General features: G+C 40.3%; 2 protein-coding genes across 2 annotated transcripts in view; both read right to left on the bottom strand.

Moving 5' to 3' along the window:
* LOC137096208 (M1-specific T cell receptor beta chain-like) overlaps positions 1–21,522 on the bottom strand; it is a 69,708-nt gene that overhangs the window by 19,378 nt on the left and 28,808 nt on the right. The window contains exon 4 of the mRNA XM_067464845.1: positions 9,247–9,405. Coding sequence (XP_067320946.1) covers positions 9,247–9,405 — 159 coding nt within the window. The remainder of the gene's footprint in view (positions 1–9,246; positions 9,406–21,522) is intronic.
* LOC132767571 (anionic trypsin-like) lies at positions 15,652–19,969 on the bottom strand. Its single transcript, XM_060762679.2, has 5 exons — positions 19,874–19,969; positions 19,329–19,488; positions 18,079–18,332; positions 17,313–17,449; positions 15,652–15,909 (listed from the first exon to the last, which is right to left on the bottom strand). The coding sequence occupies exons 1-5, from the start codon at positions 19,911–19,913 to the stop codon at positions 15,760–15,762; spliced, it is 741 nt and encodes a 246-aa protein (XP_060618662.2). The 5' UTR covers positions 19,914–19,969; the 3' UTR covers positions 15,652–15,759.

The raw sequence follows: 21,522 nt of genomic DNA, 5'->3' as shown, positions 1-21,522 counted from the left end.
GAAGGGAAGGTTGGCCACAGCAATGTGTGGTGGGTACAGCTAGTACTAGAATAAATGTGATGGGAATCAAATAATCATCTGGATCAGTATGCGAGGAATCACAATGACACATGCATTGAATCACTTCTTGGCTTAGAGATATTCCTATGTATTCTTTGCTGGTCTGCTAGACCCAAAGTGGTTCATTTCACTTGTAACTGGCATTTTAAAATATTCTCCTCAGAAAAAGCATCTGTGTAGTTTTAAAGATATTCAGTAGCATTTGACTAACTATATATTTCTGGGGATGCGGCAAGAGCTTCACAACACATTCCACAACACCAATCAGCAAAACCCCTAGTGGATTTGGTGGTTTCTTTTCAAGCAAAGCATATAGAGCCCAAATACGTTTTGATAATGCATAACTGTAAAGTAAGAAAGACTGGTGGTGATTTGCAGAGCCAAAATTAATTTCTGTCATTAGTTCCACTAGCATTGCTAGATCCCCATCAAAATTAACCAATTTCAACACTGCCTAGAAAATTAACCGTAGGTTTATCTTACCAAGTACTGTGAGACGGGTACCCTTTCCAAAGTGAGCTTCAGAATAGGAACACAGTGACAGAACAGGCAGCTAAAAAGTAACAGCATTTTCTCAAGTCAGTGCTTCCCTACTGTTTCCTGATTCTCCCTTCACTACTGTGTGTCCACGTTAAAATCAGGAATTGGCAGCTTGTGGGCCAAATGCATCTCTCCTTGATATTCCTGTGTATCCCCCATAATTAATAAGACATAAAAGAGAAAGATATGGGAAAGGGAGACCTGGCTGGCAACTAACTGACAAGGTCTCCATGGAATAGAGGGCGGAAAGTTTGGCACAAATGTTTTCTGATCTTATAGGATGAAATGATAGATTCTGTGTCGAAATTTGCTCATAGTTGAGGCTTATCAATGTTTGATTTTGGCTCTAAATTAAGATAGGCCTTCCGGTTTATTCTCAGGCTAGATCTTGGAATGCTATACATTAAACTCTCTGCGTTTTATTTATTTGAGAAGGCAAAATCATATTAACTTCTTACAAGCTATAGTTGTAGGCTTTGGACCATCACTTATCATTCTCATATCCCATTTGTTTCAATATGGGAAAAAAGGCATAATAAAATGTGCCCTGTACAAGCAAAATCAAAATGATCGTAGGGGAACTTACCTAGAACTGTCAGCCTGCTTCCTCGGCCAAAGTACTGTTGGGTGTTTGACACAGTGTCAAACAGAGTTACAATAATAAATTTCTGGAGGCAGTTATCTGGTTAAGCCAAAGTGATTTAGAAGCTTATGAGTCAGCTATCTCATTCCAAAGGAGAAAACATCAACAAAGTTTTTTAGAAAACAACGAGACGTCTTATCTTTAGGTGGAGAAAAACTATGGAGTGAATCAGAGGTGCCTGTCACTTCAGTAGGTACTTCAAGATGATTTCTCTCTCTTCCTAACTGCAAAACTTCATGACTTAGCACTCTTGATCTCATATAATTTCAGCTGAGCTCCTTTCTGTTTTCCCAAGATAAGGAGTCTATTGGGGAAGACATCAAGCAAACCTTCCACACATTCCAGAGGGAAAGTTATGCCAATCCAAAGTAGCTAAAACAGATAAGACCCTTGTGATGCTTTAAGGATAAGTAGATTTATGTTGGCACAATGTTTTGTGGATGAAAAGCCCCCACTTCATCAGAGAGGTGAGGGATTACTTTTCACTTGAGCGATAGTACTGAGAAAGTGTGTGGGGGGGGGGGGAGGCCAAAGTAGAGTGATGTGTATGAAGGGAAGCAGACAGATGGTGTGGTGTGTGATCTGTTTCAGGCCCCACCAGCCTGGCCTAAAATATTTGGCTGCTTTGGTAATGCAGCCCATGGCACCTACCAACCTATATTAAGGCGGAGGGTAAATAAGGAAATTTTCATTATTTTGTTATGGAAAGTTTTAAAAATCTCACCTCTTCTGTTGCTCTCTGCCAGGAGGATGAGGAGGAAGAGAAGGGAGATGGGTAACAATAACTTTTTAAAACTAACCATTTGCTTGACCTACAAAATCGACTACCCAAGGTATTCACCTCTCTCTTTGTCAGCCTTAGGCCCTATTCTTTACAAAAGCACATACCTTTTTTCATCGTATGTCTAATGAAGTGGAATCTCACCCATCAACTGAGCCATGAAATTTAGTTATTTCTACATAGTTGCTTATTTGGCTTATTTGTAAACAAAGTCCTTCGACAAATTTTGTTTTACACTTCTCTTAGCTAATATTGCAGATATTTTAGGAAGTATATTGTTGTTTCATTATTGCATTTTTATATTGTATGTATTTATATGTATGCAAGCATCATGTGGTCTAAGCAACTGCTCACCATCTAATATACTCTTTAAGCTGAATAGAAATTACACAAAGCTTTTTAAAGAATTTTAATTAAAAGAATACATGGGATTGGAAAATAATCTTATAGGTGCCTAGGAATGAAGGCATTTGTGTAACTTGAAGGTACTAGAGAATGAAACAGAGGGATTTAGCAATGTAGTAATGATTTAGGAATAGGAGATGTTCAGACCCAGAAAGTAAGGCAACCAGAATTTAATTACGTGGTTTTTTCAAAAGAATGGTCAGGTTGCTTACCTATAACTGTAGTTCTTCAAGTGGTCATCTGTACCCTCTCACAAATGGGTCTTGCACCTGCTCATATCCATTCACGAAGTTTCCACAGCTGAACAGCGTTTGACCATAATCTCACCCCTTGAGCACCAATATTAATGGTACCAAGAGCTACTTCCCTCCATCCTGATGTTCATCATGAGCAGACCTCCAGAAAAAGAGGGTAGGTTTGTGTGAGGGCACAGATGATCACTCAAAAGGTAGTTACAGGTAAGTAACCTGTCCTCCTTCTTCGTGGTCTCTGTGTCTGAAACAATTGGGGGGTGAACTAGATTACTAGTCAAGGTGGAGAAAATCAACTGAGGACAGAAGATAGCATTGCCGTTCCAAATGATACATCAGCCAAACTTTGCTATTTCTTCAGTAGTACTAGATGAAGGTTGTCCATGTAGCCACCCCACATATCTCTGGCAAGGAGATACTCTGTAGTCAGTCACATGTGGCACACAGTGACTGCATGGTAGAGTGGGACTTGAGGCCCTATGGCTTAGGTGTCTTGACCAGATGGTATGCGAAATTGATTTCAACAGGTCATTTGGAGAGCCTCTGTGATTTCCTTCATAGAAATAGTCAAGGGAGTTCCTGAAATGTAGTGATAAAGTGAAAGTAGCAAGCTAAGGCCCATTGAACATTCAGGCAATTGAACGCATTTTTCAAATGGGGTGAAGGGTCCCCATCGAAGGCCAGTTACACAATAACTTGCTTAAGGTGGAATGAGGAGACTTTTTAGGGAGAAACAGCATGTCATAATATCACCTTGCCCCAATGAAAAATCATAGGGTTGGTCTGACCACAGGTTACAGAATTCACAAGCCCTCCTAACAAAGGCGATAGCCACTAGAAAAATAATCTCCAATGTAAGTAGCCAAAGACACATAGTAGCCACCAGCTGAAAGGGCTTCCATGTTGGTTAAGACAGAATGAGTGAGAGAGACCAAGGTGGAGCATAGTCCTTAAGGCAGGATAAGCAGTGTACAAACCTCCTAATAGTCATACGCCTGAATAGTGTTGAAGCAGGATGGTTGGTTGGTATGTCATCATGGCTGACAGTTAGACATGCAAGAAAGAAAGTGAGAAACCTGCCTCCTTCAAATACAGTAGAGAAATCATCACTGGCTTTCCATAAGTTAGCACCATTAGAAAACCTAATAGGAGCAAACACATCACCATTTAAAGGTGTGGGATGGTTGAGAAGAGGGCTTATGTGAAATCTATAAAATAGAGCAAATCTCTAACAATTCTGAAGTCACCAGGCTGCCAGATGAAGTAACCTGAGTTCTGGATATCTCAATCTGCCCCATGTCTGAATGAGTAAAGTGGGTGAAAATTGGTTGCATAACACATTAAGATCTGTAAGGTGGGGAACATGGAAAGGAAAGCAGAGAAGTAGAAGTGTCAGCCAAAGATGACTAGGCATATTTTTTCTTTGTTAGCTAGAATACAGTAGTATTCTAGAGTTCAAGGCCAAATCAATTCAGCATATGTCCAGAGATTATCAGGTGGGGACATTTGTGTAGTATCCTCCACTATGGAATTGAATGATGATAACAAGGGAGGAAGCAAAGGTGAGGAGCCAAAAATATTTTTTTTATCTTCTGATATCATGCAGCCAATGCTGCATTCTAGCAAAAATGGATGTTGGACCAGTGGGTTCTGAAACCAGGGCTGCTGCAATCATGGGAGGCTCATGAAGGATGAAAGTTTCCTTCAATTTCTGGGCTTACATACGAATCAAATAGTGTTGTAGGTAAAGCCCCTTAGGGTTAAGATAAGGTAGCTTATGGAAAATCTCTGTTGTTCAATGAACTGAAAAAGTTGGCTGAGAAACAATACAATATGATCCATTTATCCATGAACTTGATATCAATGGTTTCACTTAGCAATGCTCCAAAAATTTCATCCCTACCATGGAAGTGTTTGTGGGCCTCTCTAGGTCCTCCAGTGCTGATCAAAGCGTGTCATAGAATAGCATTGGCGAACAAAGATCAAAGTGCTTTTGGATCTTTTGGACCATCCACATTGCAAAACTACAGTATATCAGTTTGACACCACTTTGACTGCTATAGTTCCATCCCATGGAATACTGGGTTTGTAGTTTATTGGACTACAGGGAGCTCTGACAAAAATGCATAAACAGCCCACAAGGCTAGACATCTCAGAATTCTGTAGCATTGAGCCATGACAGTTAATGTTGTTGTTTATTCGTTCAGTCACTTCTGACTCATCATGACCTCATGGCCTTCACCATCCCCAGCACCTTCAAGGTCAAGTCAGTCACTTCAAAGATACCATCCATCCATCTTGCCCTTGGTCGGCCCCTTTTCCTTTTTCCTTTCATTTCCTCCAGCATCATTGTCTTCTCAAAGCTTTCCTGTCTTCTCATGATGTGGCCAAAGTACTTCATCTTTGCCTCTACTATCCTTCCTGAAGCATATCTCCTGAAGTATGGACTGGTTGGATCTTCTCGCAGTCCAAGGCACTCTCAGAATTTATCTCCAACACCACATTTCATAAGCGCCTAGCTTCCTCCACTTAGCCTTCCTTATGATCCAGCTCTCGCATCCAATGGGGAACACCATTGCTTTAACTTTGTGGATCTTTGTTGCCAGTGTGATGTCTCTACTCTTAATTATTTTATCGAGACTGGCCATTGCTCTCAAGAAGTAAACATCTTCTGATTTCCTGGCAGCAGTTTGCATCTGCAGTAATTTTCGTGCCTAGAAATACAAAGTCTGTCACTGCCTCCACATTTTCTCCCTCTTATTTGCCAGTTATCAATCAGTTAATATGGTGTCACAATGCTCTAATTCTGCAGTGCTGATACAGCCTAGGTTTCCCACACTTATTTTTGGCCCAACTACAAGGCTATTAAACTTATAGTTGAGAAAGTGGAGGTTCTCTATTTCCAGAAAAATTATAATTTTCAAGCAACCCAGAGGAGAAGCAATGCCTATTAAATGAATTGTTGAGAATTACTTACCTAGAACTGTAGGTCAAACTCCTTCTCAAAATGTAAGATATTGTTGAAATACAATGACACCAGGCTGGGTAACAGTAGCTACAGATTCTTCTTCAAAATGTTCCAAGAGTATGGGTATCTCTCCAGGGCATGGTTCCCCCAAAAGGAGATACCTAGAGTAGGGTAGATTCCTGTAAGAGATAAGAAATGTTATTGGTAAGAGTGGATTTAGGTGTCAACCGATCACAAAATGCTCACTTTAAAACTTACCACATGGAGATAACTTACGTGTCATTCTCAGCAGGCAACATATTGGGTATAGTGAAGGTTTTTGGTTATATCCATAAGAAGATGATACAATCTTAAGTCAATGCTGTCCTGCCATGAGCAATCTATTCAAAAAGATCCATCAAATGAATCCAGGACTGGCTTTCTACACCAGTGACTATCAACACACATCTAGACTTTACAACCTTTTGAAGAAGGGGGGTCACAGTGGTAATGCTACTGCCATGTTCTGTTGGTAAGTAGGTTGAAAAATAAAGAGTAATAGATGGATGAAAGAGAAAGCACAAAGAGAGAAAATTCTTGGGACATCTACATTTTTTCTGTTCTTTTGAAAGTCCTATGGATTGGGAAAGAGGGCAATAAATTGTAGATATAAAAACAAATATATAAATTTTGCAGTCAAAGGTTAAATATAAAAATAATAGAGGGTTCTAGGCCTGAATATGTAGTGGCAACCATCTGTAGCAAAATCCTGCCAAGATCCCATTAACTTAGTTAAAGGAGGGTTTTTGTAAAGACCTCTCGGAGAAATGTATCATTGTGCCCCCTTGTCCCCACAATGATTTAGTCTCATACAGAAACGAGTCTCCATCCTGAGCTCCACCACCAACAGCTAAACTAAGGTTTCCACCAAGTCCAGGAAGAGTGGGAGAACAGACAGAGCCATCAAAGATATGGAAGCAGGTGCTGAAGCTCCACAGTGGCTTCTCTACCAAGGAAGCCACAACCACCAACATTTCCTCTTCTTCTTCTCAACTTACATATTACTGGCTCAAACTGATATCTCTATCTTAAAAAGGACTTCTAAGGGTGAGGAAAGAAGATACATTTAGCTGTTTTCCGGTTCAGAGGAAAGAACATTTAATTAGCTAAAGTGACATTTCAAAATACATGAGAACAAATAAAACTTTGCCCACCCACCTCTAAAAGGTAATGAGATAGTTAAAAATGCAAACACTAAAGTGAAAAATCACCAGTTCAAACCTTACTCAACTCCAAGATTATAATAATGGACCATATTGCATAAAATTGCCACCACTACCATCCAACCTGAAAGGATTACAGTAGAAATATATGCAACAGATGTTGAATACTTATATGTATAACATGAAATGCTAAATATTAAACAGCTAGAGATGCCTATCTATTTGGAAGGAAAATGTTTGTTCTCCTCTCTCTCTCTCTCTCTCTCTCTCTCTCTCTCTCTCTCTATTGTTTTGGATAGCCTTTCCAGGTGATAAAAAGGTCTAACTATTGCCTCTCAAGAAACCTCTTTTATTTGTGATGACATTGTATTTCCTGCCATCAAACCAATCAGCTTATCTAGATCATGAAGGGAGGAGCCACAGCTGTGGGAATCTTCCTTCCTGACCCACTCATGAAGCCACTTACACAAGCAATTATTACCATTGAGAATTACATATTTATTTCATATCAAAAGCATTGTATACATTAGTATAAAACTGATAAAAATAGAAGGAGCACAAGTGGCTAAACATATTTTGACCAAAACCAGGCAACAGCAATGGCATTATCTGTAGCCTCCAACAATTCTTCCTCTGTACTTGAGGCAGGGCATAGTGGACAAGCATACAGATTTGGAGATGTCTATTCTGCTCTACAGTCACACAAGGTGTGGGATTCTTTTAGGTAGTGCCATTTTGCCAGGTTGTCTTTTTATCTGCCCACTCCACTTCTGAGTCTGTTCAGGGACTTCCAAGTTCAGGGACTTCCAAGTTGCCCATTCTTTTAAATGTAAACAGAATTGCATATGAATTTAGCCTGTATTTGTGCTATTCAAAGTGATGGTCCATGGATTGGTGTTGGTCTGTGAGCCTTTGGCTTTCAGTCCACAGAGAGAACCATTTAGTAGTTGTTACACTGTAATGACCTCATCAGACGGGGCTGAATTCTGCAGCATACACTGGTTCCCCTTCCCTTTTGCCACCGAGCCCACCAGCTCCCATCCCATGACACACAGCTACATCTAGCAGGGATCTATGGTAAAAGGGAAGGGGATTCCCATGTTGCATTGGGATTAATGTGGGGGAGCTGGGCAGCAGGCGCTTCTCCCCATGGGATGTGGCCCAGGGTAAGTCAGGCGATATGGGGCATGGGGAGATGGATTCCCCCCACCATCACCAGGCACCGCCAGATTCAACACAATCCATGGCCATTGCAGTGGCACATATGATGAGATCCTACATTGCAGCATCACTCACAATATTCCGCACAATTAGATATCCTGCTGGAGGTGAATGGGAACTACAGTCCGACAATATGTGCAGTGTTGCACTCCACTCACCCATGGCTTAATGTGTGCATTTTTCTTTTGGTAGTACAATTCCTTTCCTTAATAAATAGACATCACAAATAGACATCATGTGTTTTTACAGTAGTAACAGAGATTGTTTGGGACCTTTCTTGTTTATATTTCTCTCCTAGACCATTTTTTTCTTTTCCCATTATTTTTCTTTAGGGGAGAAACAGTTCTGTCAGCTTTCAACATAGCCATAAAAGCTAGAAACTAGAGAAAAGTCAGCTGGAGCAGGTACTGCTTGTCCAGACTCTGTGATAGTATCATGGAGCATACCTGGCACTTCCCGTACACTATTCTTAAGATGTTTGTCAGTCTTTCTGCAGTGCTTTGAGTGCCCCTGTGTAGGAGATGCCCACTATTCTTTTAAGTAATCCCACGCTGTTGTGACTTCTCTTTAACCATGACACTTGACTGCCGCCTTTCTGTCCTATATACAGTAAGGCTTACATCCTTATTTTCATATTTTGTTTTTGATTCTAAATAGATATGTGCCATAGGCAATGGACCAATATAAATATGATTTATATAATATGCCATTATGTATTCACATGCTGTTTCAAATAAGACTGTGAAAAAGGCGCAAAGAGTATGTACAAGCTGAGATTTGTTAGGTCCCCCCCCCCCCCCATTTTTTTAAGCATCTGGAGACATGTCTTTCATTTTGTCTGTCAGTTCCATTAGATACTCCCCAGTTCCTGCTTCTTTTCTTTAGAAATGACATTAATTGAATAATTTATTATGTTCAACAGATCAGAAAAAATTGACATTACTTCAGTCTCCTTGTCCTATATACAGCAGGTCATATATCCCGGTTTATGTGGGGAACACCTGGGGGTTTGCAGCACTGTGCTATAGATCCACAATAGTATATGGCAGAATCCTCAGTTGTCAGCTTGCTTATTTGCAAAATGCAGTCTTTCTCTTGGTAATGTTGTATGACAAATCCTTTGTCTTTGAATTTATCTTCAAAGGTTGGTGTCAGAGACCCTCTGACCAGCATACCAATAAATTCCATTTGCCGTCCTGCTGCCTTCTGCTGATACCAATAGATCCAGCCGTAGTCTGTGTCATTCTGATAGCACCCCAAGGCGACTTTTTCTCCAATTTTCCTTGACATCCACACGGGCATTTGAAAGAGCAGCCCTTCTCCACTGCGAGGAACTAACAAGGATAAAGAACAAATAAAGTGAGGGGTCTTGCAAATTATGTGTGTTGTTGGGCTTGGCCTCATGTAAGCTGCCCGAGTCCTCTTGGGGAGATGGTGGCGGGGTATAAATAAATTATTATTATTATTATTATTATTATTATTATTATTATTATTATTGCCTCATAGGCTGGAAGAAATTGTGGTAGCTACTCAAAATGCAAGAAAACAAAATTTCTCTCTGCATATGAACACCCATTGCTTGCTCTCTCTGATTCTGTTTCCTACATTGGGAGGTTGGCGGTGAAATGAGATTTTAAAGAGATAGCTGCCTGTGATATATATTTATTCCACCTTTGCCCCTGATAGACAGATTTTGTGGGTCTTTGCGATTCTCAACTGTTTTCCAAACCCTTTTTAACCAGACAGTGGTAAAATCCAAATTATTTGTTTACATCAAGGGAAGCAATGTCTCTATCAAACTGCTACCAAATGCAATCCTTTGCTACCCACCCACCATCCCTGCCACCCTAGCTCTCTTACACAGATAAATAAAGAGCCATAAAAGGACCAGGTGGAGATGATATGCCATTTGATCTGTTTGAAGTATTCAGTTCAAGTGAGGAAGGAGATGAGCTGGTTGATAGAGCTCAAGAAGGAAATTGTGTCAGATAATTTACATTTCCTATCCCACCCTTCTGAGATCTTCATGATTTGAGTATCACCTCCTTGAACGACATTCACCTGCTGGGAAAATAAGAATGCTTTGTGCTGAAATAAATAGGACTAGTAGCTGGCATTGGAAGTCATGTTACAACCTAAGCTGTATTCTAGTTTACGAAGGAAAAAGTTTTCAGTATCACAATAAACACAATAAAAATGTCATACCACACAATGTTGTTTAGCAAAATGTATTCTAATTGCATTCGATCACATCCTAAAACACTAAAAACGTAACTATGGGACCAGGTCTTCAGATAGTAACTGTAGTGCAATAAATGAATACAGAATTTGTGCAACGGCAGCTGGAATGTCTCCAGATTACAATCTTGTAGTTTTTAATAATTGGTGTAATGTTGTAATTCTTTGGTTTTAATATAAATGTTTGTTTTAATTGTATGTTGTTTTTATGGCATTGAATTATTGCCAACATGTAAGGTCGATCTGGGTCCCTCTTGGTGTGAGAAGGGAAGGGTACAAATATAATAAATAAATACATACATACATACATACATGATGTAGTGAAATCTACCTTTGAGGCGACCAGGCCGAGGCCTGTGTGACAGTGGCTGTCATCTTGGGAGGCAGGCAGAAGCAGGAGGAGGAGTCAAGCCGACTCCTGATTGGGTAGAGCAATTAGGGGAGGAGTCGGTTGAGAGAGGGAAAAAGGCTGTCAGCTCTTGACAAGAGAGAGGAGTGTCTTGACATCAGACACAGAAGGATAGAATTTTTAGGAGAGGAAGCTAGATAGAGTTCTGACAGGGAAAAAAAGTTTTAAAAGTGAGCCTTTAGGTTAGGGAATAAGGTTGAGACAAAGGCTAGGGTTATACTGTGTTGAGAGGACCAGTAAAAGAGAGTTTTGTCTTATTAAACTTAGGAGAAGTTTAAGATATCTTATTGCCCTGTGTGTGAGACAGACAGGAGTCTGTTCGCTAAGAGATACTGTTTCTAAGGATAGAACAGTGTGTTTAAGGAAACTCACAGTTTTAAAAGCTTTATGGTCAGTAGAACTAACTGTTTAATCCAACTAAGTCTCTGCAACTGAATTACGCTTCTGTACCGCTCATTCTATGAGTAGATGTTTGTTCAAAGCTCAATAAACTTTTTCTAGTTCACTTTTAGCTGGTGTAAGCCTCAGTCTGTCAATCTCCTCAGAACCAAGTCAAGTCTGTCAAGCACTGTTAGAGTCCAGTCAACCAGTGAAGCAGTTACAGAAGAACTAAGGGCAAACACACCCTTACCTACAACACATTCACACCTTTGGTTCCTCAGACCAATAAAGCTGAGGTGGTGGCGGCTAATACTACCAATAACATCGGTCATTTATAATACTTTATCATCACTTGCTTTGGTGGCAGAGGTGGGATTCTTTGTTCCCCCCTGCCTCAGGTATCTCTAAATTTTACTACACTGGTGGCAGAGGTGGGATTGTTTGACCACCCTGCCCAAGCTGTGGCGCTTTAATTTTCGCTATACTGGTGGCAGCGGTGGGATTCTTTGTTCCCCCCTGCCCAGATATCTTTGAATTACGTTATACATACATAAAACATCAAAGCAAGTTGAGACTCTACAAGAGGGGGTAAATCTGAGGTTGTTTTACGATTTAGATTATAAAATTTCTATCAAACCACGTACATTTTTAAAAAGTGTTTATAACCCTCAGTTTGTATGTGTAATTTTATTTCTTCCTAGTATTCAGATGACTTTGGTTCATTGGCAGCTATCATTCCTATAACGGCGCTCCATGCAGTCATGCAGGCCACATGACCTTGGAAGTGTCTACGGACAATGGTGGCTCTTCAGCTTAGAAATGGAGATGAGCACCAACCCCCAGAGTCAGACACGACTGGACTTAATGTCAGGGGAAAACCTTTACCTTTACTTATCACTCCTCTAAGCATCACAACGGAACAAGAAAGTCAAGTTATCACAGCAAAGGCCATTTTCCTTTGCTGGGTGTTTATGTGTAGAGTTTGGGAATTGGCAAGAATTGGTAGGAACTTCAGAAGATTAATAACACAAATCCTGATACACAGGCAATGCTGCATGTTAAGAATAAATTAACCTCTAAGGGCAACATGTAATGTTGTCCAATTATATTTCCTGTATGTTTGAACTATATGAAATTTTAAACATTTTTTTAAGATGGGAAAATATGTTTAAAAGGGAGAACAGCAAATCAGTTAGAACTTAAAGAGATAGAGATCTTGGTAGACATCTTGCAGGATTGTAATTACAGGGGACAAAATGACAACATTGTCCCATGAAGTATAAATTAACTTCCCCATCCCAATGAACTGTTCGCTGGTTCCCTAATTTCTAGTATAGCAGTAATCTGAGAATTCAGTTGCTGTTTTGGAATACAATTTAAGCATCCGTGATATGTGATTTCAGCTTCCAAAAGAACCGCAGGCTCAGAGCCCAGTGTGTCAAGCTTTTCAGAAGTCCAGATGAGACAGAGGAGATGAAGGCAAAATCAGAGGTTTTGTTCTCAATGGCCAAAGAGGATGTCGGTGGAAACAGCGCTCCAAAAAACTGATATATCTCAATACAAACACACAGAAATGTTTATAGCACTGTGGCAGCAGTTTGAAACAAAGGACTTCTGATGCGCTGAGTGTCAATTGGTCCAGAAGGCAGCAGGCTAGAACCTACAGGCTGGTTGGCTAGGATACACTGTTTGACATTGGTGGTGATTTGTCTCTGGGGCCCCTTCCACGCAGCTGAATAAAATCCCACATTTTCTGCTTTGAACTGGGATATATGGCAGTGTGGACTCAGATATCCCAATTCAAAGCAGATATTGTGGGATTTTCTGCCTTGATATTCTGGGCTGTATGGAAGGGGCCTGGGTTTGGAGGGAAATTTAATAATCTGTCAATGTAATATTTGAATGCTTGTGTTTGTTTATTGATCCACCCAGGAGAAGGATGCAGACAGAAAGGAATGTGGTGTGGCAAGAAAAAATGGGCTGAAGTGGGTCTTAATATTCCAAATCTGCTTAATACAATGGGTGACTGTCCAGAGAGACCAAGCGGCGCTTAGAATGCTGTTCTTATCCATGGGAGCTCAGAGGTAGAATTCCAGTTTGGTGACATGAACAGGAAAGTGTTCACAGGAATAAATCAGATCACATCTGGGAGGAACAGCAAACACACCTCTAGGCTCTTGCAGAAGTCCATGGTTGTGTCTCCCCTCCCCACCTTGAGTCTCCTGGTGTATTGTGAAGGGGTTGTGATTATGGAGGGATTATTTCCTGAACTCCAGGGTGTGTTGGGCAACATTCCAGGGCAATTCATGAAAGGGTACTACAACAACAACAGCAGCTCACTGTATGTCCCAATGGAGCCCCATCTCATAATTCACAATTTTGGGGACTAATTTTTAATAACATCTGGATGAAAGGGGCGCACACATTTACCAAGAAAGGAAGAACACAGCAAATATAAGAGTTCTAATTTATTTGCTTCCATTTGTATTTTAACCTATTGTTGTTCCCTGCCTTGATCCATAGGGAGAGGTGGGTAAGAAAATAACAACAATAACAACAACAATAATGGTACAAATACCCTCTACAATGCATTTGGAAGCAAAAAATATTTTTGAAAACATATTTTTTGACCCTCAAGAGGCCTACCGTCTCTTGGGGAAATACCCTCCATACCCCTTAGAGTGCATTTTAGGATATTTGGAACCAGGGACTTCTGAGGTGCCGGTCACACTTTGGTCACCCTGGATTCACAATGAATGCTTAATGGCCTGGAGCCAGGAGTGTCAATAACAGCCCTTTCTCCATTCCCTTCAATCGTTTAAAAAAAACCTTTAAAAAAAGTATGTATGTGTGTAGAGAGGATTTGAGTGTATGCCATGTTTTACATTTTAAAAAGGAAACGGTCTACTTGAAATGTAGAAGAGAGGAGCAAGATGAGAGCACTGTACTATTTCTGTCAATTGCTCCATAGAAGCCGAAGTATAGCTCTTCACTGTGTTGTGAATAAGTCAGGATACACGGGGGGAAATGGATTTTAGTCTTTGGGTGCATCTACTCTGTAGAATGAAAGGAGTTGAACTGCCCTGGCTCAATGCTATGGCATCATGAGACTTGTAGTTTTACAAGTCTTTAGCCTTCTCTGCCAAAAACTGCCAGTTCCTCATGAAATTTAACTTACCAAGATTCCATAACATTGTGTCAGGGCAGTTAAAGTGGTGTCAAACTGCATTCACTCTACAATGTAAATGCACCAACACACCATAGGAATGTGGTTGCTCTTCAGAAAAAAATTCTTAAAGCTTCCAGTAGAGGGAAACCTGTACCTTGAATAAGTGTGAAGCATTTTTTTTAAAATCTTCTCAAAATCCACAGACAAAAGGGGAAAGGGATTTCATAGGGGTGTGGGTAGGTGTGTTTTTTGCCACCTGTCAACTTATGGTGGTCCCTTAAATTTTATGGTGCTTCCTTAGGTAAAGAATACTCGGAGGTAGTTTTGCAAGTTCCTTCCTTTGAAATATAACAAGCGACACCTGGCATTTGTTGTTAGTTCACCATCTAAGTACTAACCAGGCTACCTTGTTTAGCTTCCAAGATCAGATAGGATCTGGTGCCTTTAGGTATTTAGGCCTACTTCATCAGCAGCAGATAATAGTTCTTTCTCCCACCTTGAACATTCCACAGATATATAAACACCATTTGCTTAGTTTCCAACAGATCTCTCAACCTCTGAGGATGCCTGCCATATATGTGGATGAAACATCGGGAGATAATGTTTCTGGAACATGGCCAGACAGCCTGGAAAACTCACAGCAACCCATCAGAACATTGTCGGAGAAATATTGCATCCATCTCCATGAATCTCAAATGCAGAAGCAAACTAACAGCATAATTTAACTGGAGCACAAAACAAAAGCTTTCAGAACCAGAAGCCTTGCCCCAGGTTTCCCCATTACTGACACTGAATACAGAATTATGGGATTTGAATTTGTTTTGCAAAGCAGTAATATTGTGCTTTAGGATTTTTTTTTCTTGGCTACAGCCAGAATCATTTCCATAATATTTGCAGAAAACTGAGTTTGAGCAATGCACATTCTAAGCAAGTGGGAAACAATAGGAAAGAGAAATAAGAAATAATGGTGTCTTAGGACTTCTTCAGACAGGTGGTAAGGAAGCAGGGAAAAGCATTGGGAGGAATGGAGACCTGTTTTACCTCGTTTCCCCCCAGCAAGGTCTGACTTTGGGAATGGACAGCCATTTCATGTCCTTTCCCCGTCTTCTTCCCGCTCCCCCCCCCCCCCCCCCCCCGCTTTCTTGAATCAAGTGGAATCTTCTCTCCATTTTAACATGCTGGCAAGCCAGATTCCCACGAATGGCCACTGGATGAAGCCATGTGTCATGGGATTGCCTCCATGGAACTCTGTTTTGCCAGTGTGTTAAAATAGAGAGAAAATGGGAAAATTTCCATGTGATTAAGTCCTAAGGCTCCAATGTGGTTATGTTGTTTAGTCCATCTAATCGGACAACTTAAACAAAAAGACAAAGACAAGTGGGGTATTTTTGTAATCTGTATCTATCTATTTTCTTTATTTTCTATATCAAGATCAATTTCGCGAGAAGCAAAGTACACCAGCATGTTGAAACAAGAGGTGAAACAGTTGTTTTAATTGGCATTCATGGTTTCTTGGATCCAGGTAACATAGTTGCAGACCTTGGTGTAGACACCAGGGTAGCCAGGCAAAGCACATCCTATTCCCCAAGAAACAATGCCCTGGAGAACTCCGTCACATACCACTGGGCCACCAGAATCTCCCTGCAAGATAAGAAAGAGGGTTGGAATTAGAAGAGAGGTCCAACATGTAAGCTGATCCATCTAGCTGGAGAATTTATCTTTTGCAAAGTTTGCCATTTTGGGAAAAGTTCATAGGTAGAAATGCTCTGTTCTCACAGACTACATAATGCATGCAATTCATGGACATGCCCTATGATACTGCTCCTGCATTCTCAATAAATCTATATTTCTTTTGGGAACTGTATCCCTATCGACATGTATTATTTATTTATTTATTTAAAGCATTTATATTCCACCCTTCTCACTCCAAGGGGGACTCGGGGCGGAACACAACATATATACAGCAAACATTCAATGCCGGAAAATAAACTGTAAGTATACACAAACATTAAAATAAGTTATCTCTACTTAAAATCGATTGTATGAACAGGCCTTAATGTGAGACAGGACACATAACAGCTGTGATACATTAGAAAGTGATCATGAGTTTCCAGGAGGCCATGCTGCGTTAGTCACCACCCAAGAATCATAGAACCATAGAGGTGGACAAAACCACTGGGGCCATCCCCATACCATGCAGGAAAATACAATCAAGGCATTATCAAAGAATGATCATCCAGCCTCTGCTTTAAAGCCTCCAGAGGATGCTCCACCTCACTTAAAGGCAGCATATTTTACTACCAAACAGTTCTTTAGATAGAATATCTTTTCCTGCAATTTGAATCCATTGCTCCATGTCCTACTCTCAGCAGAAAACAAACTTGCTCCTTCTTCAATGTGACATCCTTTCAAATGTTTAAACATAGCTATTATATTCCCTCTCGGTCTTCTTTTTTCCAGGCTGAACATTCTCAGAACCCAAACCTGTTCCTCAGAAGGCTTGGTTTCCAAACCTTTGATCATTTTTGGTCAGCCTTCTCTGGACACATTCCAGTTTGTCAATATCCTTTTTAAATTGTGGTGCCCAGAACTGGACACAGCGTTATTCCAGGTGAAGTGTGACAAAAGCAGAATAGAGGGGGACTATTGTTTTGCCATTACTTGCTTGCAGTTTCTCAAGTTGCTCCTGACACGACCAAAAAACCTATATGTAGCCTTCCTACCATTTCCTTGCTTTTCCTTTTGCTATGGACATATTGGAAAAAGCCCCTTTTATTGTTTTTAACCTCTCTAGCAAGCCTGAGCTCATGCTCATCAACAAGCCCTTCCCTCACGAACCACCAAACCAGATATTTTAAAACAATAATTATACATTTTGCATTCTTCTTGTGTTTCCATGATGTTTCCAATGATGGATGTTTCCATGATGCATGTAAGGTATGTTATAAATAAGAGTCTGCAACCCAGTGTTTCCTAAAAACTGGCATCTGTTTTCAACTTAATAATGAATTGTTTTCAAGCAATTCAAAGGCATATTATCTTACCTGGCAAGAGTCTTGGCCACCTGCTAAGGATCCAACACAGATCATATTGTCAGTTATTTGTCCTGGGTAAGCATTTCTGCATTCTTCATCAGATATGATTGGAACGTCCAGGCACTGCAGAAGGTCAGGGTAATTTACTGAAAGGAGAAAGAGAGATGGCTCAGAATTTGGATTATCTGCTTTTATTGTCTGGATTATATGGCAGTGTAGAAGGGGGCTGGGTTTTATATGGCAGTGTAGAAAAGGCCTAATTCAACCTTGTGAATCAGTTGAGGGCAGGTATTGAAGCCAAAATGATGGATTTTGATATGAGCTGTAGATCAGTTGAGGATCACTTCACAGAGAAGGGAAAGAAACAGCAATATACAATGTTAATGGTTCTTAACTTCTTTGGATAGTAACTTGGAATAGTAACTTTTTAAAAGCAACTTTATGAGCTCTGAGAAACGTGGGATATAAATAGAATAAGTAAAAACACCCATAACTAAGAATATATGTAAGCGATCCATTACTACTCAGTAATTACTTCCTCTGCATATTAAGGAGCAGGTTTTCAGATTCGAAGGTACTAGACTTGAGAAGCAGCATCTCTCTTTCTAGAAATAAAAACTGTCTCACAATTAAGATAATGGCAAATGAAATGGACTTCTCAATCATGGATACGGTGGCCATCGCAGTATCCAAACCACCATGCCTGAATTATATGTTTCTCAAACTACATGCTTGGGGAGGAAAGTCTGGTTGGCCAATTCTTCTTCATACTCACCCCCATCGCTGAGTGTGTTGCCCCATCCAGAGATCAGGCAGCTAGTCCCAGTAGCTGCACATTCACCTCCCAAACTAATGGGTGCAATGCGTGTGGACAGTTCAGCACGGTCTGCCAGCTTGATCAGCATAATGTCATTATCCAGGAGCCAAGAGTTGTATTGGGGATGGCGAATGACTTTTTCAGAATCGACAAACTGCTCCCCACCTTCCAGCTCCATAATGTTGTGCTCTCCGAGCCTCACTTGGATGCGGCTGCAAAATTAACCATTGTATATTGTACTGAGCATATTATTAGGCACTCCTTAATCACTGGATAAACAAACTAATGAAATGTACCAGTGTCCTATGTCGCAGGGGGACACATCTACAATGTTAACTTTGCAACCGTTCATACAGGATTTTGTAACTTGGTCCCTTCCACACAGCCATGTAACCCAAAATATCAGGGCAGATAATCCACAATATCTGCTTTCAACTGGGTTATCTGATTCCACAGTGCCATATAACCCAGTTCAAAGCAGATAATGTGGGATTTTATACAGCTGTGTGGAAGGAGCCTAGATCTAATCAACTTTCAGATTGGCATCTTGACAAGATAAATAGAATTACTTTGTATGTGTTCTACAGCAGGAGCTTTCCACTTTTTCTACTTAGGCCCCATCATGAGACCAAAGTTGAAAAAGATTACCACGTATTTCATTTTACTCATGCCTCTTCTCCATACTTTATCCCTTCCTCTCTCTATTTTTTTTTATTAAACTCTTATTTTTCTAACTTCCCATCTTCAGAAACATTGGCATACATCAGTTCAGCCCTAGTTGACCCACAGAGCCTGCTGGTTTACATCTCATGATACAAAGGGACTTCCTGCGGAGCTCTGTGGTTGAACTAGCTTGGAAATGGTGTATACCTCCACCACAGCAACACAAAGGCTTCCTCTGTTGACACTTAACCCTGTGGGGTCAGCTTAAAGGTAAGCTGGGCAATGTGGGGAATGGGACTATGGGTTTCCCACGCCTCCAGAAATGGTCACCACATTCACCACAATGTGTGGTGATTCCTGCGGCCCATGTGAAGAAGTTGAGAAATAATAATAGAAGCAATCATAATAGTGTATGTGCGATCCATTTTAAGTCAGAGTGTTCTTCTTGGGGTCCCTGTGTGATGACATTGTGAGATCTTGCCTGATCCCATCTCCTGGGAATCTCGCAAATGTAGAAAGAGCAACAACAGCTGGTATGCACTTACGATTTGTAGCAATGAGCAGCTGAAAGCACCCATCGGTCACTGATGAGGGAACCACCACAGAAGTGGTACCCAGCATTCAGTGACACCTGGTAGGGGACAGAGTTTCTCTGACAAGTGTATCCGCCAACAATCTTATCATCATCATCAAAAGGGGCAGCAACTGATAAAGAAAGCAAAGAATGAAGGTGGTAAAATTTCTTGGATGCTGCAAAATGCTTATTCACAACATGATGCAACCTTAATGCCAACATGCCAGTTAGGGAGCTGGAGGAAGGTGTCCCATAACCTCATCTTTTTAGACTGCATATAATCAGGATATTGTTCTTATGACCTAATTCCCAATGAGTAAACATTTGTCCAGGATTGGCTTGAAGAATGGATCTGCTGCAAGATGTTTCCAATACAAATAAGTATTATACAAATGTAATTTTCCTTATCTATAGTCTAAAATCATTACTCCTGCCATCTCAGAACTCTCCACTGTATTCTGCCTCACTGTCACATAATACATTAGACCAAATGCATTTTTTAAAAAAAAATCTTACCTGCTGCTCCCAGAAAAGCAAAGATCAAGAGGAGTTTCATGATGCTGGTTGGTAACTTTGCAAATGTGAATAGGACTTACTGGGTAAATCCCTCCAAATTTATACTGAATTCTGAATGTTATCTCCTCAACCCAAGGTCCCACCAGCTTCTCACTTCCCAGGATCTTGCATAAACTTTCTTAAAATAATGTTTGTCAAGTACATAAGGTGATAACATGCCTCTAGGTACCTTGAAACCAAACTGAAATATTTCTGAGAATGGAAAGAATAAACACAATCGATTCAGGCAATTCTGATAGTTCTGATAGTACGTTGAGTCCTCCCCTGAACCCACTTTCCATTAGAAACTTAACAGGTGTCTACTTTCTAAGACTGGACCTATATTGCCATGTAATCCAGTATCTGATACCAGATTATCCACTTTGAACTGGATTATATGAGTTCACACAGACATATAATAAAGCTCAAAGCAGATAATCTGGGATCAGATACTGGATTATAAAGCAATGTAGACAGGGCCTTAGATCTGTTCCAGAACTGATTTACATGGGAGGAGGGTTCTAAGGCAGGGTCTACTCTGCTATATAATCCAGATTATCAAAGCAGACAATCTGCATTATGTTTTAAACTGGATTATATGACTCCACACTGCCATATAATCCAGTTAGAAGCAGATAATCTGGATTTTATATGGTAGTGTAGATGCAACCTGAATCCTTCCAGCCAGAAAACGCTAGTCCAGATGGTTCCAAATGATGTACTGCATACACAACACCATTTGTTTAAATTCACAGATGACCACTAAAAGAATGACACAAATAAACAATCTATCCATATCCCCCCTACACACACAACTGTATAATAACATCAGTGTATTAATGAATACTTTGACACTTTGAGGCCCCTTCCACACAGCTGAATAAAATCTCACATTATCTGCTTTGAACTGGAATATGTGGCAGTATGGACTCGGATAACCCAGTTCAAAGATATTGTGGGATTTTCTGCCTTGATATTCTGGGTTATATGGCTGTGTGGAAGGGCCCTGAGTCTCCTTTGGCAAGGGAAAAGGTGGTGTATAAATAGTAATAATTCATTTTCTTCAAATTTCGTCAGATTTCAGTAAACAGAAAAAGTTCATCCTTGGGATACAAATATCAATTGCATAATTTATGGAACAAAAATATGTAAATAAGCACTTTTTCCTTGTTTCATGTTATGCTGTTGTGGATGCATCCATATTAAAGTAGGTGGCTTCAGCCCTTCTACATGTCCATAAAATTTGGATTATTAAATCAGATAATCCAGATTATCAAAGCAGATAATCCACATTATCCAAGTGACCCAGGCAGGGATTAGCAAATCTGTCCATTTTACTTGCTTTCATTTTTGGATTTTAATAAATGATTAACTGAATAACTGAACTTATGCTGAAGGCTGGATCCACACTGCCCTGTATCCCAAAATCTAATCCCATATTATTTGATTTGAACTGGATTATATGAGTCTACACTGCCAGATAATCTTGGATAAACAGATAATCTGGGATCAGATCCTGGGATACAGGGGAGTGTAGATCTCACCCTAGCCAGTTCTGAAAAAGGGGGAAAATTAAAGTATTTGTTTCATTTTTAAAAATGCAGCTGAAT

This window comes from Anolis sagrei, chromosome 2 (assembly GCF_037176765.1).
Source record: "Anolis sagrei isolate rAnoSag1 chromosome 2, rAnoSag1.mat, whole genome shotgun sequence".
NCBI lineage: Eukaryota > Metazoa > Chordata > Lepidosauria > Squamata > Dactyloidae > Anolis > Anolis sagrei.
Note: the sequence above shows the minus strand (reverse complement) of the source record. Positions and strands in the feature narration are given on the sequence as shown.

Coding starts and splice junctions, on each gene's coding strand:
- LOC132767571 (XM_060762679.2), bottom strand. CDS start 19,913: ATGAAACTCCTCTTGATCTTTGCTTTTCTGGGAGCAGCAG. Junction 18,333..19,328: donor GCTGCTCATTGCTACAAATC/GTAAGTGCATAC, acceptor TTAATTTTGCAG/CCGCATCCAAGTGAGGCTCG. Junction 17,450..18,078: donor CAACACACTCAGCGATGGGG/GTGAGTATGAAG, acceptor TTCTCCTTTCAG/TAAATTACCCTGACCTTCTG.